The sequence below is a fragment of the Somniosus microcephalus genome, unplaced genomic scaffold, assembly GCF_052327205.1.
Source record: "Somniosus microcephalus isolate GS21.2 unplaced genomic scaffold, FLI_Smic_1.0 unresolved_chr3, whole genome shotgun sequence".
In the NCBI taxonomy this organism is placed as follows: domain Eukaryota; kingdom Metazoa; phylum Chordata; class Chondrichthyes; order Squaliformes; family Somniosidae; genus Somniosus; species Somniosus microcephalus.
This window is the reverse complement of record NW_028225181.1, coordinates 69,493,433-69,511,938: the sequence shown is the minus strand read 5'-3', so window position 1 is coordinate 69,511,938 and position 18,506 is coordinate 69,493,433. Positions and strand designations below refer to the sequence as shown.

The 18,506-nt window shown below is 52.4% G+C and overlaps 1 protein-coding gene across 2 annotated transcripts in view; it reads left to right on the top strand.

Moving 5' to 3' along the window:
* Positions 1-18,396, top strand: part of LOC147091900 (uncharacterized) — a 49,704-nt gene extending 31,308 nt beyond the window's left edge. The window contains exon 3 of one of the 2 annotated variants that reach the window (XR_015075243.1): positions 17,913-18,396. Coding sequence is in view for 1 of the 2 variants with exons in the window: in XM_085976930.1 (XP_085833056.1) it covers positions 4,951-5,794 (844 nt within the window). In the remaining variant the exon portion in view is untranslated. Of the gene's footprint in view, positions 1-4,950; positions 5,932-17,912 lie in introns of those variants that run through there. The other variant, XM_085976930.1, reaches the window with a different exon arrangement.
* Positions 18,397-18,506: the final 110 nt, after the last annotated feature.

Here is an 18,506-nt window from a genome sequence, read left to right as displayed (position 1 = left end):
TATAGGGTGTCTGTAATTCTTGTGACACTTCCTGTGTCCCTGATAACTATGTGTGCGGGAAGTGTATCCAGCTGCAGCTACTGACAGACCACATTGCGGCGCTGGAGCTGCGAGTGGATACATACTGGAGTATTCATGATGCTGAGGACATCGTGGATAGCACGTTTAGGGAGTTGGTCACAGCGCAGGTAAAGGCTGCACAGGCAGGAAGAGAATGGGTGACCACCAGGCAGAGTAGCAGGCGCAGGCAGGTAGTGCAGGGGTCCCCTGTGGGCATCCCCCTCAAACAGATATACCACTTTGGATATTGTTGGGGAGGATGGCTTATCAGGGGAAGGCAGCAGCAGCCAATTTCCTGGCACCGTGGGTGGTTCTGCTGCACAGGACGGGAGGAAAAAGAGTGGGAGAGCTATAGTAATAAGGGATTCTATTGTAAGGGGAATAGATAGTCGTTTCTGCGGCCGCAAACGTGACTCCAGGATGGTATGTTGCCTTCCTGGTGCAAGGGTCAAGGATGTCTCAGAGTGGCTGCAGAACATTTTGGAAGGGGAGGGTGAACAGCCAATTGTCATGGTACATATAGGTACCAACGGTATAGGTAAAAAAATGGGATGAGGTCCTAAAAGCTGAATATAGGGGGTTAGGAGGTAAATTAAAAAATAGGACCTCCAAGGTAGTAATCTCAGGATTGCTACCAGTGCCATGTGCTAGTCAGAGTAGAAATAGAAGGATATTTCAGATGACTACATGGCTAGAGGAAAGGTGCAAGGGGGAGGGATTCAAATTCCTGGGACATTGGAACCGGTTCTGGGGGAGGTGGGGCTAGTACAAACCGGACGGTTTGCACCTGGGCAGGACCGGGACCGATGTCCTTGGGGGAGTGTTTGCTAGTGCTCTGGGGGAGGGTTTAAACTAAAATGGCAAGGGGTTGGGAACCTGAGCAGGGAGACAGAGGAAAGGGAAACAAGGATAGAAGCAAAAGACAGGAAGGAGAAAAACAAAAGTGGCAGTCAGAGAAATCATGGGTTTAAATCAAACATAGCCACAGTAAATAATAATTCTAAAAGGTGTAACAGTGTTAAAAAAACAAGCCTGAAGGCCTTGTGTCTTAATGCGAAGAGCATTCGTAATAAGGTGGATGAATTAGTTGCGCAAATAGAGGTAAACGGATATGATATGATTGGGATTCCGGAAACATGGCTCCAGGGTGACCAAGGCTGGGAACTCAACATCCAGGGGTATTCAATATTCAGGAAAGATAGGCAAAAAGGAAAAGGAGGTGGGGTAGCATTGCTTTTTAAAGAGGAGATTAACACAATTGAAAGGAAAGATATTAGCTCTGATGATGTGGAATCTGTATGGGTAGAGCTGAGAAATACTAAGGGGCAGAAAACGTTAGTGGGAGTGTTATACAGACCTCCAAACAGTAATGCGGAGGTTGGGGATGGCATTAAATGGGAAATTAGAGATGCGTGCTATAAGGGCACAGCAGTTATCATGGGTGACTTTAATCTACATATAGATTGGGCTAAACAAATTAGTAACCATACTCTGGAGGAGGAATTCCTGGAGTGTTTACGGGATGGTTTCCTGGACCAATATGTCGAGGAACCAGCTAGAGATCAGGCCATCTTAGACTAGGTATTATGTAATGAGAAAGGATTAATTAGCAATCTTGTTGTGCGAGGCCCCTTGGGTCAGAGCGATCATAATATGATAGAATTATTCATTAAGATGGAGAGTGAAGCAGTTGACTCAGAGACTAGGGTCCTGAATTTAAATAAAGGAAACTACGATGGTATGAGGCGCGAGTTGGGTAGGATTGCTTGGGGAATGTTACTCAAAGGCTTGATGGTGGATAGGCAATGGCAAACATTCAAAGATTGCATGGATGAACTACAGAATTTGATCATCGCTGTTTGGCATAAAAATAAAACAAAAAAGGTGACTCAACCGTGGCTAACAAGGGAAATTAGGGATAGCATAAGATCCAAGGAGAGGACATATAAAGTGGCCAGAAAAAGTAGTAAACCTGAGGATTGGGAGCAGTTTAGGATTCAGCAAAGGAGGACAAAGGGATTAATTATGAGGGAGGAAATAGAGTATTAGAGTAAGCTTTCAGGGAACATAAAAACTAACTGTAGATATGTGAAGAGAAAAAGATTGGTGAAGTCAAGCATAGGTCCCTTGCAGTCAGAATCAGGGGAATTTATAATGGGGAACAAAGAAATGGCAGGCCAATTAAATACATTCTTTGGTTCTGTCTTCACAAAGGAGGACACAAATAACCTCCCAGAGATGTCGGGGAACATAGGGTCTAATGAAAGGGAAGAACTGAAAGAAATCAGTATTTGTAGGGAAATGGTGTTAGGGAAATTGACGGGATTGAAGGCCGATAAATCCCCAGGGCCTGATAATCGACATCCTAGGGTACTTAAGGAAGTAGCCCTAGAAATAGTAGATGCATTGCTGGTCATCTTCCAAAATTCGATAGACTCTGGAACAGTTCTCATGGGTTGGAGGGTTGCTAATATTACCCCACTATTCAAAAAAGGTGGTAGAGAGAAAACGGGGAATTATATCAGTAGTGGGGAAAATGCTAGAGTCCATTTTAAAAGATGTAATAGCAGAGCACTTGGAAAACAGTGACAGGATCGGACAAAGTCAACATAGATTTACAAAAGGTAAATCATGCTTGACTAATCGACTGCAATTTTTTGAGATTGTAACTGGTAGAATAGATAAGGGAGAACCAGTGGATGTGGTGTATTTGAACTTTCAGAAGGCTTTCGATAAGGTACCGCAGAAGAGATTAGCGTGTAAAGTTAAGGCACATGGGATTGGGGGCAAGGTACTGACTTGGATAGAGAACTGGTTGGCAGACAGGAAGCAAAGAGTTGGAATAAACGGGTCTTTTTCCGAGTGGCAGGCAGTGACTAGTGGGGTACCGCAGGGATCGGTCCTAGGACCCCAGCTAGTCACAATATATATAAATGATCTAGACGAGGGAACTAGATGTAACATCTCCAAGTTTGCAGACGACACAAAGCAGGGTGGGCGTGTGTGAGGAGGATACCGAAAAACTCCAGTATGATTTGGACAGGTTGGGTGATTAGGCAGAAGCATGGCAGATGCAGTATAATGTGGATAAATGCGAGGTTATCCACTTTGGTGGCAAAAACAGGAAGCAGATTTTTATCTGAATGGCAATAGATTGGGAGAAGGGGAAGTGCAACGAGACCTAGGTGTCTTTGTGCACCAGTCACTGAAGGTAAGCATGCAGGTGCAGCAGGCGGTTAAGAAGGCAAATGGTATGTTGGCCTTCGTAGCGAGGGGGTTTGAGTACAGGAACAAGGATGTCTTGCTGCAGTTGTACAGGGCCTTGGTGAGATCACATCGTGAGTATTGTGTGCAGTTTTGGTCGCCTTATCTGAGGAAGGATGTTCTTGCTGGGGAAGGAGTTCAATGAAGATTCACCAGGCTGATACCTGGGATGGCAGGAATGACGTATGAGGAGAGATTGAGACGATTGGACTTGTACTCACTGGAGTTCAGAAGAATGAGAGGGGATCTCATTGAAACTTATAAAATTCTGACAGGACTGGACAGACTAGATGCAGGAAGGATGTTCCCAATGGTCGGGGAGTCCAGAACCAGGGGTCACAGTCTAAGGATACGGAGTAAGCCATTTAGGACAGAAATGAGGAGGAATTTCTTCACCCAGAGAGTGGTGAACCTGTGGAATTCTCTACCACAGAAGGCAGTAGAGGTCAATACATTAAATATATTCAAGAAGGAGTTGGATGTATTTATTAAGGCTAAAGAGATCAAGGGGTATGGGGAGAAAACAGGGACCGGGTACTGAATTTTGATGATCAGCCATGATCGCATTGAACGGCGGAGCAGGCTAGAGGGGCCGAATGGCCTACTCCTGCTCCTATCTTCTATATTTCTATGTTTGTATGTTTCTATGCTTCAGTTTGAGCTGGAGTGGAGATGGAGGAGAAGCTGCTGGGTTTAACCCCCAGTACTTCTGAGCCCAGGAGGACCCAACAATTTCCAATGTTAGACTGTCAAGGGAGGTGGATTATAGGGGAGATTAGGTTGTTAAACAGACACTGTCCGTACAATGTAAAAGAGTATTGTTTTAGGAACAAGTATTTCTGTACAGGCTTTTAATCCAGTTTACATCTACAGATTTGTTTTAATTCATTCTTGGGATGTGGGCGTAGCTCGCAAGAGCAGCAAATATTGCCAATCCCCAGTTTCCCGTTGAGAAGGGGGTGGTGAGTCGCCTTCTTGAACTACTGCAGTCCGTGTGGTGAAGGTATTCCCACAATGTTGTTCGGTAAGGAGTTCCAGGATTATGACCCAGCAACGATGAATGTATCTGAGTCAGGATGATGTGTGACTTGGAGGGGAACTTGGATGTGATGGTGCTCCCATACAACAGCTGCCCTTGTGCTTCTAGGTGGTGGAGGTTGCGGGTTTTGGAGGTTCTATCAAAATTCTGGTCGAGTTGCAGATGTATAAAGTTCCTTTCCTTCGTCCCCTCCCCCTCCCCCCTCCCACTCCCACCTCTCTCTCTCTCTCCTCCCATAGAGGCCAGAGTCTTGTGTAGGCCCAGACCAGGTGGTGGATTCCCTTCCCTGAAGGACATTAGTGAATCAGTTGGGTTTTTATGACAATCCGGCAGCTTTCATGATCACTTTTTTCTAGTGCCGGCCCACCAAATGACCAGATTCACTGAGCTCAATTTCACAACCTGCCATTGTGGGTTGTCTCTCACGCTCCCTGTTTTAAATTAATTTTACAGGGCACCGGAAGGGGAGGATTTACAGATGGTAAGTTCAAACCAAACCTCACTTCAAGATCTGACAGAGTCACTCGACTCATCGGATCTGAATATCACCGGCCTCTGAACATGGAAGCAAAGAGCACCGTTCACAGCGGGGAGAAACCGTACACGTGTTCTGTGTGTGGACGAGGCTTCAGCCATTCCTCTGGCCTATCGAGACACAAGCGCATTCACACCGGGGAGAGGCCGTTCACCTGCTCTGAGTGTGGGAAGGGATTCACTAATTCATCCAACCTGCTGACACACCAGCGTGTTCACACCGGGGAGAGGCCGTTCACTTGCTTCGAGTGTGGGAAGGGATTCACTGATTCATCCAACCTGCTGACACACCAGCGTGTTCACACCGGGGAGAGGCCGTTCACCTGCTCTGAGTGTGGGAAGGGATTCACTAATTCATCCAACCTGCTGACACACCAGCGTGTTCACACCGGGGAGAGGCCGTTCACCTGCTTTGAGTGTGGGAAGGGATTCACTGATTCATCCACCCTGCTGAATCACCAGCGAGTTCACACTGAGGAGAGACCTTTTAACTGCTCGGACTGTGGGAAGTGCTATAAAGGTTCCGGGGAACTGATACGCCATCAACGTGTTCACACTGGGGAGAGACCGTTCACCTGCTCTCACTGCGGGACTGGTTTCAGGCGATCATCTGAGCTCATGGTACACCAGCGCACTCACACTGCGGAGATGCCGTTCAGGTGCTCTCACTGCGGGACTGGGTTCAGGCAGTCATCTGCGCTCACTGTCCACCAGCGCACTCACACTGGGGAGAGGCCGTTCACCTGCTCCATGTGTGGGAAGGGATTCACTCAGTCATCCCACCTGCTGAGACACCAGCGAGTTCACACTGGGGAGAGGCCGTTCACCTGCTCTGAGTGTGGGAAGGGATTCACTCAGTCATCCACCCTGCTGAGACACCAGCGAGTTCACAAGTGACTGCAGGTGTTGGATTCTGTTGTTGCTGCTGTTAATCACATCCAGGACTGAACCATGTTCATTCTGACAGTTGGGGATTGTTTCTGTTGATGTTAAACTCCAGCCCAGTTCCTGGAGTTATTAATATTCTGGATAGATGTCAAATAAATCAACTTTGTTTTAAACACATTGTTGTAGATTTTTCTCTTTCCCACCTGAGTGTTTAGCATCTCCTGGCTGGAGCTCAGAAAGGACAATCTGGGGGAGGATCGTACGGCGGGAGCAGAACTCCAGCCTGGACACAGTCCTTCAGGGCCACACTGAGAGGGGCAAATGGCACTTGGTCTTTCTTGTCTCTCTTCACTGACAGCAAAGTTGCCGTGCGGGTTAATCTCGAGGTGTGTGAGAAACGTATCCCAGCCGCTCTCTGCCATGGTTCAGAGCTGCTAGGCACGGAACAGAAGGTTCCTTTAGGAATGTACCCCAGTGCTTTTTTTTTAATGGCCTTATTAACCTGTGTTGCTACTTTTAGTGATTTGTGTATCTGTGTCCCTGGATCCCTCTGCTCCTCCAGCCCAGTTAGACTCTTAGGGGGAAATTCGGTGGCGCCCCCTTTGGGTCGCTAACGTCACCGGAGCTAATTTTAGCCCCCTGAAAAAGTTAGCGCCCCTGCGCATTAAATTCAGTGGTAGCGCCCCAGGCAGTAGGCGGGGTGCTACTGGAGGCGCTCCTCTCCCTCTTGAGGCGCTACCAGTGAATTTCACGGTGCTTTGTGTAACAGCGCCACGCCCGTCAGCACATAGCACCGCATCATAGCAGACCTCTCTCCCTGATTGAAGCAGAGGGGCCTAGCACTGCGCACACCGGGGCCCTGCTGGACCACCAGGGAGCGGGGAGTCAGATTAAGAGGAACGCCGGGCTGAGCGATCACGGCCAACACCCCAAAGAAGGAAGGGGGCAGGTGCTGGCAGTCGGCCAAAATTAAAATTTGCCGCCCGACACCTGCCCTTTAACTGGTGTCGCCGCGGCTGCAGGAATGACCCCTGACCCTGTCTGACATATCGTCCGGCGATAGGTCAGGGGTCGCAAACCAAGGTTGCAGCCGGGGTGCTGCGCATGGCGATGATATCATTGCTGGCGGTGCAGTGCCGCGGGGAGCTACGGACTACCTCCGCCACTAACCTCCTGCTGAATATCGCGGGAGGCACAAAGCAACCCAATTTTACCCCCTTGTTGTCCAAGTAGTGTGTGGCCTCCTTATTCTTCCCACCAAAACACACCACCTCACACTGATCTATAGTGAAATTCATTAACACACCACCTCACACTGATCTATAGTGAAATTCATTAACACACCACCTCACACTGATCTATAGTGAAATTCATTAACACACCACCTCACACTGATCTATAGTGAAATTCATTAACACACCACCTCACACTGATCTGTAGTGACATTCATTAACACACCACCTCACACTGATCTATAGTGAAATTCATTTGCCAATTACACGCCCATTCTGAAATTTATTAATGTCTTCTTGCATTTTGTCTTCTTCAGTATTAACTCTACCTCCCAATTTGGTGTGATCGACAAATTTTGAAATTGTACCTCTTATTCCCAAGTCCAAATCGTTTATGTAAATGGTGAACAATAGTGATCCCAGCGCCGATCCCTGTGGAACACCACTTCCCACCTTTTGCCAGTCTGAGTAGCTACTCCCAACCCCTACTCTCTGTTTTCTGTTTTGTAACCAGCTTGCTATCCATAAACAGTATGTAAGATCGACAAGATGACCAAGGTCAGGCCGTGTGGAGTGAAGGGCCAGGCAGCAGAATGGATGGAAAGATGGCTACAAAACAGAAATCAGAGGGTTGGAGTTAAGGGAAGTTTGTTGCGATCTTTCCATCCATTCTGCTGCCTGGCCCTTGACTCCACACGGCCTGACCGTGGTCATCTTGTAGACCGTACATACTGCAGACACAGTGCACCAGTGGTGGAGGGGGGTGGATATCGAGTCCTGTGGAAGGGGCGCTGATGAAGTGGATTTCTCTGTCCGTGAGTTTTGAGGCATCGCTCGTGGCGTTTTTCACCACTTTCCACCTTTAAAAAAAACCTTGCTGCTAGTTTATTAAAGCCATTAACAGCTGCTCGGGTGGGACACACCAATAAATGAGGCGTTGTTTCCCTCAGAATGACAGGCCTGAACCCGAGTTAGAAAACATTTAGTAATTAAACCAGACTGGGCGGGGCCTGAGGTGCGAGTTAGTGATGGAAAATTGGTGGCCAGCGTACTTCACACCAGGGCTGAGGATCCGGGGACTCGGGTTTCTGTGTCATTTATTGATTAATTTTGTTTATTGCCCAATCTCAATCAGACTGGCGGGTCATCTTGCTGTCTGACGGAGGCGAGGGTCCCCAGTGGAGGGCTCTCTATGCGGGAGTCCTGCCCTGCATCATTGGGGATCTGGGGTGGAGACTGTTGCAGGGAGCTGTCGTGTGCAACAGTTTCTAAGCTCCTTTCCGGACTCCAAGGTCAGATGTATTTTTTGCAGCCTAGAGGAGCTCACGGGCCGTGTATATATTCAGTGTGACAGGTTGCAGCCCCTGTGTAGTTACCTGAAGGGGCTGCTCCTCAACTCTTGGTTACACTTTAGCCCCACGCTCCTAATCTGTGGCCGCCCGGTGCGGAGGTGGGTGGGTAAGTCGGAGGATCTTCTCCTGGACCTGCTCTTGGGCCTGGTGAAAACAGCAATTTGTAGGTCCAGGATGGGCGGGGCCCATGGGGTGGGGTCACTCTGGCTGCCTGCCCCTCTCCCATGGTCTTGTCCGTTCCTGGGTGGCCCTGGAGAGGGAGCAGGCGGTGCTTTGACCGGTACGCTTGATGCCTTCTGTGACCGGTGGGCACCTCAGGTTAAAGAGGGTATGATTAAGAAGTTTGCAGATGATACTAAAATCGGCTGTGTGGTTGATACTGAAGGAGGAAGCTGCAGACTGCACGAAGATATCAATACATTGGTCAGGTGGGCAGAACAGTGGCAAATGGAATTCAATCCGGGGAAGTGTGAGGTAATGCATTTGGGGAGGACTAACAAGGAAAGGGAATACACATTAAATGGTAGGACACTGAGTAGTGTAGAGGAACAAAGGGACCTTGGAGTGCATGTCCACAGATCCCTGAAGGTAGCAGGCCAGGTAGATAAGGTGGTTAAGAAGGCATACGGAATGCTTGCCTTTATTAGCCGTGGCATAGAATACAAGAGCAGGGGGGTTATGCTTCAACTGTATAAAACACTAGTTAGGCCTCAGCTAGAGTACTGCGTACAGTTCTGGTCACCACATTACAGGAAAGATGTGATTGCACTAGAGAATGTACAGGGGAGATTTACAAGGATGTTGCCAGGAGTAGAGAATCTTAGCTCTGAGGAAAGACTGGATAGGCTGGGTCTGTTTTCCTTGGAACAGTGGAGGCTGAGGGGAGACCTTATTGAGGTGTATAAAATTATGAGGGGCCTAGATAAAGTGGATAGAAAGGACCTATTTCCCTTAGCAGAGGGGTCAAAAACCAGGGGCCACAGATTTAAAGTAATTGGGGGAAGGTTTAGAGAGGATTTGAGGGGAAATGTCTTCACCCAGAGGGTTGTGGGGGTCTGGCACTCAGTGCCTGAAAGGGTGGTAGAGGCAGGAACCCTAACCACATTTAAAAAGTACTTGGATGTGCACTTGGGATGCTTTACCCTGCAGGGCTATGGACCAAGAGCTGGGAAGTGAGATTAGGCTGGATAGCTCTTTGTTGGCTGGCGCGGACACGATGGGCTGAAATGGCCTCCTTCCGTGCTGTAACTTTCAATGATTCTAAGTGGCAATAATCGATCCTCACAATCACATTATGATTGAATTATTAGTTGTGAGTGTCGCTGTATTGTACAGTTATTATTCATAGAATAGATTCACAGAGACTTACAGCACAGAAGGAGGCCATTCGGCCCATCATGCCTGTGCCGGCTCTTTGAAAGAGTCGTCGTGTTTAGTCCCACATCCTCACTTTTTGTCTGTAACCCTGTCAGTTGCTCAAGTTCCCGTCCAACTCTGCTTTACAATTATTAACGGAATCAGCTTCCACCATCTTTTCAGGTCGAGTGTTCCAGATCCCCACAACTCTGAGTGGAAACATTTCTCCTCATCTCTCCTCTAGATCTTTTGTCAATATTGTTGACTCTTTGACCTCTAGTTATTGACCCACTCACCAGAGCGAATGTTTCTTTCCCAATTTATTCTATCAAAATCGCTCACCATCTTGAAAACCTCTATTAAATCACCTCTGAACCTTCTCTGTTCCAAGGAGGACAGTCCGAACTTAGAACATAAGAAGTAGGAGCAGGAGTCGGCCATACGGCCCCTCGGGCCTGCTCCGCCATTCAATAGGATCATGGCTGATCCGAACTTAGACTCACGTCCACTTCCCTGCTCGCTCCCCGTAACCCCTAGTTCCCTTATCAGCTAGGAAACTGTCTATCTCCGTTTTAAATTTATTTAATGTCGCAGCTTCCACAACTCTCTGAGGTAGCAAATTCCATAGATTTACTACCCTCTGAGTGAAGAAGTTTCTCCACATCTCAGTTTTGAAAGGGCAGCCCCTTATTCTAAGACTATGCCCCCTAGTTCTAGTCTCACCCATCAGTGGAAACATCCTCACCGCATCCACCCGATCAAGCCCCCTCACAATCTTATATGTTTCGATAAGATCGCCTCTCATTCTTCTGAATTCCAATGAGTAGAGGCCCAACCTACTCAACCTTTCCTCATAAGTCAAGCCCCTCATCTTCGGAATCAACCGAGTGAACCTTCTCTGAACAGCCTCGAGAGCAAGTATATAAGTGTGGGGCCCAGACTTGTCCACAACACTCCAGCTGAGGCCTAACCTGTGATTTATTAAGTTCCAGCATCATCTCTTGGCTTTATAAACAGAGGAATAGAATATAAAAGCAAAGTAACCGGTTATTGGTTGTTTAATATCTGTGGGGCACTGGGGCACTTGCCTTCATGGGTTTTGCTCCTATCTGGTGTCACTGGGGCAACTCAGAGTCACCCCTACAGGTGGTGAAAAATGGCCCAATCTCAATCGGATGACAAAGATCAGGAGAAATGTTTTCACTCAGAGAGTTGTTGGGATATGGAACGCTCAGGGAGTGGGTTAATGAACCCCGGGATCCCTGATAGCCAGCCAGGATCTTGTGCTGCTGCTGTGTCAGAAGAGAGGAGAGGAGAGGAGAGGTCTCTCTCTCTCTCTGTGTCCAGGAGGAGAGACCACATCTGTTGCTGCTGCAGCTACTATTGGGGTGCCAGAGGACAGGAGAGGAGAGACCAGACCAGAGATAACAACAAAGGGAAGCCATCCCATCACTGCTTCCCCAACTGGTCTCCATTACAGGAGAGGGAGAGAGGGAGAAAAACGAACATCCTACATCTGTTCAGAAGGAGGGAGAGCCGTTGGAAAACTTCTACAGGTGGGTGTCTCATGGTGCACTCTCATAAAGACTTTGTATTTAAGTGGGGGGGAGGAAAGAAGGAGAAGAAAACGTCTAGGGGTGTGTGTGAGTCTCTTGTAAAAACTAGGCCACACACACCACCAGCAAACACCCCTCCCTATTGCTTGACCTGGGACAGCTGGAGCTGCCCAGGCAAAGTCATCATTTAATTATCACATCGTTAAGACCTGGTGGTGGACTGAGCCTGGGCATCTCCAGCTTTAATTTCCCAGGTGAAGTCATCTTCTCCCCCCACAAGAAGACCATCAATAGAGATTATTTTTCAGAGAGTGCACCCCTGCGAGCACCCACCCACCATCTTGAATGGAGACCCAGCCCCTGCGGCCTCTCTCCTTCCCACCCCCCCTTTCTCTCTCTCTTTGTCTCTCTCTAAAGAGGCACCTCATATCCATTAATTGCCCGTTGAGCAGAGGGGAGAAGGCCCCTCTCCCAATTTAATCAACAAGGGGAGAGGTGCGCCTTCACTTTTAAAGCTCCCTCTGCTCAGGGAAAACAACCACTGAGGCCATTAACATCACCAGGCCTGTGACTTGGGTGGGTGTAGCCCTTTATAGTAAGCGCCCCACGATGTTGACCACATCATCGCCGGTGACGGGGCCAGCAAGGTCATACGCAAGTGTGGCAGCCACGGCCAAGGCTGCTCCCGCTGCTTCTGCCCCGTCACCTTTCCGCCTTCTCACTAAAAAACACAGGGCGAAGAGCTACACTCACCCCAACATGACTATCGAAGCATGCGTGAAGGCCATGGCTGAGGTTGTCGGCCCTTCAGCCATCGTCATCGCCTCGAAAATGTACGGCAAGGCTGTGTTCTTCCTGGCATCGGAGCGGGCGATGTCCCTGGCCGTAACCAAGGGGCTCACCGTGGGCGGGACCTTCCTGCTGGTGGATCCTCTCAAGGCCACTGTGCAGAGAATCCTTTTATCAAACGTCCCGCCCTTTGTTTTGGCTGAGCTCCTCCTCCCCCACCTACGTCAACTGGGGGAGGTGATGTCGGGGATCACACCAATCCCGCTTGGATGCAGGGAGGCCAGCCTCCGGCACGTCTTCTCCTTCCGACGCCAGCTTTTTGTTCAGCTGGCTCAGGAGGACACCGAGGGCACTTTTATTGTATGCCACGAGGGGGCTGCCTACCGCGTCTTTTGGACGTCGGACGGTGTGCGGTGCCACGCCTGTAAGGAGGTGGGGCATGTACGAAAGAACTGCCCCACCTCCAAGACCACCAGAACATCTGAGGCAGCCAAGGCTGGCGCCGCCGCCGCTCGCCCCCCCGATTCTGTCCGCGCGTCCTCAACACCTGATTCGCGGTCGACGTCGGAGGCCAACGCCATCACAGCCTTCAGCTGGGGGTAGGGAGAGCGTCCGAGCGAAGGGAAGGTGCGGAAGAAGATGAAGCACCTTAGGGCGGGTCCCCTCGGTGAGCACGTGGATATGGATGATCTGCTGGAACTTACACCTGCATACCTTGCGCTGGTGGCGGCAGAGTCTCGGAGTTTGGGGGGCCTCGTGCCCGGGCCCGTGATCGCAACCACTGAGGCGGAAGAAGTAAGACCTGCGACCGGGCTCGAGGGACCCGAGCAACCCGCGCAATGGGAGGGAGCGGAGGAGGAGGCTCCGGTAGGTATGGAGGTCTCCCAGCCTTCGTGTCCCTCCATAACAAAAAGGAGGCGCGAGTCCCTGGGAGAGGAGGAGGACCACGAGAGACAATGTCCCTCCTCGTGGAGGGAATCGTCACCCGCCATGGGTGCTGCACGCCCCCCCCCCACCGTTACTGACATCTGTATTCGGCAGGAGTTGCCTGTCCCTCGGGAGGGTACGACAGATGAGTCTGTCCTGCCTGCGCCTCCCGGGGATGGGGAAGAGACCCTGCGCGTTGGGGAGGACTGCGAATCTACCCGCGGAGGAAATAACAAGAGAACCATTACATCTTGCCATGTCGGGCACCCTGGAGACTGGGATGGGCGAGGCCAGTTAGGCTGGGATCACCCAGGACAGTCCGGACCATTCCCAGGTGCTGCTCGACGTGGCCGAGGAATGTATTCAAGCTCCCCAGTCCGCTGGGTCGGTGGCTGATGGTGGTGAGGGGGAAGAACCCCTGACTCCGCCTCCGATGCTGTCGCCGGGGGTGTTGGGGGAAATGGGGATAGTGTTCTCCCCGGTTTCCCCATGCACCCCGGTGCCTGGGGCGGAGGGGGGCCCCGAACTGCTGCCGCCTCCTGACCCGTCACCTCTGGAGGAGCCCAGGGAGGAATCCTCTGCCGCCGATCCTGGGGGTGGGATCAGGACAGAGGTGGGGCTGGCTGATGACGACCTCCTGGAGGAGGACGGGGACCCGGCGGAGAGCACCGAGGATGAGTCAGACTCCGTCGCCAGTGAGGTGGCGGATACCCTCGTGCCCCCCTCCGAGTCCCCCCTCATCCCCGTTGTGGAACTCCGGGACTTTCTGGCTGCATGCCGGGGTCGCCCTGGCAAAATCCGGATGGCCCTAGACAGATGGTCAGATCTGGCGCTGCTCGTCGGATCCATCCGTGCTGCTGTCAAATCCATGGGCGCGGACGAGGGCGCGGGGCCATGCGAGCAGCGTCGGATCAACAAGTTCCTCGCTGGGCTGTTGAGGGAGTGGCGGTTGACAAGCGGCCGCTCTCCCTCCTCCCGTTAGGTTAAGTAGCGGTTGCGCTATGCTCTTGTCATGAAGATAACCATAGCCAGCCTCAACATCAATGGCAGCAGAGATGCGCGCCATAGATTTAATAACTTCCCAGTCCTCTGGGACGAGAGGTATGTGGTGTGCTTCCTGCAAGAAACCCACACCATTCCGGAGGACGAGGCCACGTGGCTCCTGGAGTGGCAAGGAGGGGTCAGCATAGGTCACCTCTCCAACTATTCCAGCAGGGTGGCTATCTTGCTGGCCCTGCATTTTCAGCCAGTTATTTTGTGGATCAAGGAGCATGTGCCGGGCCGCTTGCTCCAGGTCATTGTTCACCTGGGGGGCATGCCTCTCCATCTAGTGAACGTGTACGCCCCCACAGCCGGTGCGCTTCTTTGAAGAAGTGTCTGCTCTTCTGGGCTCCATCGACGTCGGCGAGTGCGTCATCCTCGGGGGGGATTTTAATTGCACCCTCGAGGCGAGGGACCGTTCGGATCCCCCGTACAGTCTGGCGGCGATGGAAAAGTTGAGGGACCTGGTCGGGTCCTTCGACTTGGTGGACGTCTGGCGAAATCTCCATCCCGACTCCAGCGCCTTCACTTATGTGAGGTCTGGAGGAGGAAGGTCCAGAATCGACCGCCTTTACATTTCCCGGGCGTACGTCTCCTGCATTCCGGCGGTTTCCATGCGGCCGGTGCCAGGCACGGACCACCACCTGGTGTGGGCGGAGCTTGTTCTGTTACGCGCACGGGGGGGGCCCGCGTACTGGCACTTTAACAACCTGCTGCTGTAGGACGAGCGGTTCCAGGATTCATTTCGTCGGTTCTGGGCCGACTGGAGAAGGAAGGGGGGGGCTTCCCCTCCTTGAGGCTATGGTGGGACGTGGGCAAGGCTCACGTCCATCTCTTCTGTCAGGAGTATGCGAGGGGGTCGACCAAGAGGCAGGAGGCCCAGGTCGGGCGGTTGGAGAGGGAGGTGCTCGACCTGGAGTCCCGTCTCGGTCAAGTCGTCAATGACCCGGCCCTGCAGAAGGTGTACGAAGAGAAGAAGGGCGCGCTGAAGGACCTACAGCTCGTCGAGTCCCGAGGCGTGTATGTGTGGTCGCGGATCCAGATCCTCTGGGACCTGGCCCGTGGCTCCCCCTCCTTCTACTCGCTGGAAAAAAGATGGGGGGTCCGTAAGCAGCTCTTGGGGCTGCTGGCCGATGACGGATACCTGGTCTCGGATCCGGAGGGGATCAGCGCGGAGACCCGGGCCTATTACGGAGCTCTGTTCTCTCCGGATCCGTCCAGCAAGGATGCGCGCAGAGTTTTGTGGGAGGACCTGTTGAAGGTCGGCCTGGAGGGCGCCGAAAAATTGGACGCTCCGCTAAGCTTGGCGGAGCTGACCGGCGCCCTCAGCCAGCTCTCGAGGGGAAAGTCCCCGGGGCTGGATGGGCTAACCGTGGAGTTCCACAGGGCGGGGGTGTGACTACGCGTGGGTCCTGGGGGAACATCTGGCAACCGGGGAGATGCCCCTCTCGTGGCGCAGGGTGGTCATTGTCCTGCTGCCTAAGAGGGGCGATCTCAGCCTTTTAAAAAACTGGTGCCTGATTTCCCTCCTTAGCACGGATTGTAAAATTATTGCCAGGGCCATGTCTGCCCGCCTTTGCACCGTGCTGGCCCACATGATCCACCCCGACCAGTCCTACACAGTCCCAGGCCGGACTATCCACGATAACATCCATCTGGTTCTGGACCTGGTCCACCATTCCCAGAGGCCTGGTCTGTCGGTCGCCTTCCTTTCCCTGGATCAGGAGAAAGCATTCGACAGGGTGGATCACGGGTATCTCTTCGGGACTCTGCGTGCATTCGGGTTCGGGATGCATTTCGTCACCTGGATCCGACTTCTGTACGCCGCCGCGGAGTGTCTGATTAAAGTTAACGGGTCTTTGACGGCGCCCCTTCGCTTCGGGAGGGGGGTGCATCAGGGATGCGTCAGTTATACGCCGTCTGCCTGGAGCCTTTCATGCGCCTCTTGCGGAAGAGGTTGACGGGACTGGCTGTGCAAGTGCCGGGCATGGAAGTCGTCCTCTCGGCTTATGCCGATGACGTGCTCCTCATGGTCACGGATCCCGCTGACTTGCGGAGGATGCGAGAATGCCAGCAGATTTACTCGGACGCATCCTCCGCCAGGATCAACTGAGAGAAATGTTCTGGACTCCTGGTGGGCCAGTGGCGGGTGGACTCCCTGCCAGAGGAGTTCAGGTCCTTCGCCTGGAGCACCACGCACCTCCTTTACGTCGGAGTCTACCTCAGCCCCACCGAGGACACCTGGCCGGTGAGCTGGCAAGAGCTGGAGGCCAAAGTCACCGCTCGCCTAGGACGGTGGACAGGACTGCTCCGAGTGTTGTCCTATAGAGGTCGAGCGCTGGTCATAAACCAGCTGGTGGCCATGTTGTGGTACCAGTTGGTCACTTTGATCCCGCCCCCTGCGTTTGTCGCCAAGATGCAGAAGAAGTTCATTGACTTCTTCTGGGACAAAGGGAAGCACTGGGTCTCTGCCGCGGTTCTGAGTCTCCCGCTTAGGGAGGGCGGTCAGGCACTGGTGTGACTTCGCACCCGGGCGGCAACTTTCCGTTTTCGGACCCTGCAGAGATACCTGTACATCGAGAATCCTCCTCGATGGTGTGCGCTGGTGACGTATTTCTTCTGCCAGTTGCACGGCCTCAACTATGACACGCAGCTCCAGTTTGTGGAATTGGGCCGTACGCATGCCTACCTGCGGGAGTTGCCTGTCTTCTACCAGGAACTGCTATGGGTCTGGAACAGCATCGCCTCCAGGCGGAGTTCTCCCCCGTCAGGAGTGGCAGCTCTCCTTCAGGAGCCGCTGCTCAGGAATCCGCACCTCCGTGACCGCTGGATCGGGCGGCTGGCGGAGGGCAGGGCTGTGCCTGGTAAGGTGACCAGGGTCGGGGACCTGCTCAATGGCGGAGGAGCGGGCTGGATGGTGCCGGAGGAGCTGATGCAGCACCTGTCCTGGGCCAACGTCCAGCTCACGGCCAAAGCCATCGAGACACTGAAAGCGGCACTGGGCCCCGACTCCACTAGGTATATCGAGGAGGCTCAGGCACGTGGGGCGATCCCGTCCAAACTGACCCCTGTTCGGACGGAATTCCTCATCGGCGCGCGGCCCCGAAACCCCTCTCAGGAACCGACGCCTCACAGCTTGAGCCATCTCGGAGAAATGCCCTCCGTGTCTTTAAGTTCTGCGCGGAGGGGTTTCCTGTACGGGCTGCTCCTGCACACTCTCCACTTTGCCATCTTCGCCTGCCGTCCGGACTCGCCTTGGCGTGCCATCTTGCCGTCCGGTGGAGGCGGAGGTCCCCAATGGAGGGCTCTCTATACGGGAGTCCTCCTTTGTTCTATTGGGGACTTGGCCTGGAGGGTGTTGCATGGAGCAGTCCTGTGCAATAAGATTTTAGATAAGTTCACGGACTCCCAGGCCTCTTGCTATTTTTGCGGCCTAGAGGAGTCTGTGTTCCATGTTTATGTGGAATGTGAGAGGTTGCAGCCCCTGTTCCATTATTTGAAGGGGCTGCTCCTCGATTTTTGGCTGCACTTCAGTCCCACGCTCCTGATCTACGGCCACCCGGTGCGGAGGGGAGAGGGCAGGTCGGAGGACCTCCTTGTAGGACTGCTCCTGGGCCTGGCCAAAGTGGCCATAAACAGGTGCAGGCAGTGGGCGGTCGGGGGGGGGGGATCGTTTGGCCCAATTGCCTGCCTCTCTTCCACGGCTATGTTCATGCCCGGGTGGCCCTGGAGATGGAGCACGCGGTGTCTGCCGGCATGCTTGAGGCCTTCCGAGACCGGTGGGCGCTGCGGGGACTGGATTGCATCATCACCCCAGCCAATGTGATTTAAATTTAATTTGATAAGTTTTTTTAATTAATCTAATGTTTTTCAGCTTCTTTACAGACCATTTGTTCGGCTGGGAGAAGGGGAGGCTCCGCTCAGCGATGCAGAGAGCCCTGCAGATGGAGAAGAATGTTGACCAGAGTCTGCTGGATCTGCACAAACTGTCCACTGGGAGCGCCGACCCTCAACTGTGTGAATTCCTGGAGACCCACTATCTGGATGAACAAGTGAAGATGATCAAGAAGCTTGGAAATCACATCATTAACTTGAAGAGGCTGGGACCCCTGCCTTGCAGGCATGAGGGGCTTGTGACTTTGTACCAAGAGCCGAGACTTGAGCTCTGTGAATGTCATTATAAAAAAAAAAAAAAAAAAAAAAAAAAATTGCGGGTAGGCCGCACCGCAGGGTTTATAAAGTTGGAGAATGGTCTCAGGCCCGATTGAGATCCAGCGGCTGAATGTGTTCCGCCGGACGGCAGCGGTGAGGCTTTTTCTCGGTGACAGGCCCGGGTTACGTGCTGCCATCTTGGTGAAGGAAAGACAGACCGGTTCTACCTGCAGCAGGGCGCATGCACGGCCATCTTTATACAGGAACAGAGAGTGGGCAGGGCTTCAGGGTCCCAGTGACCAAGAGGGACAATCAT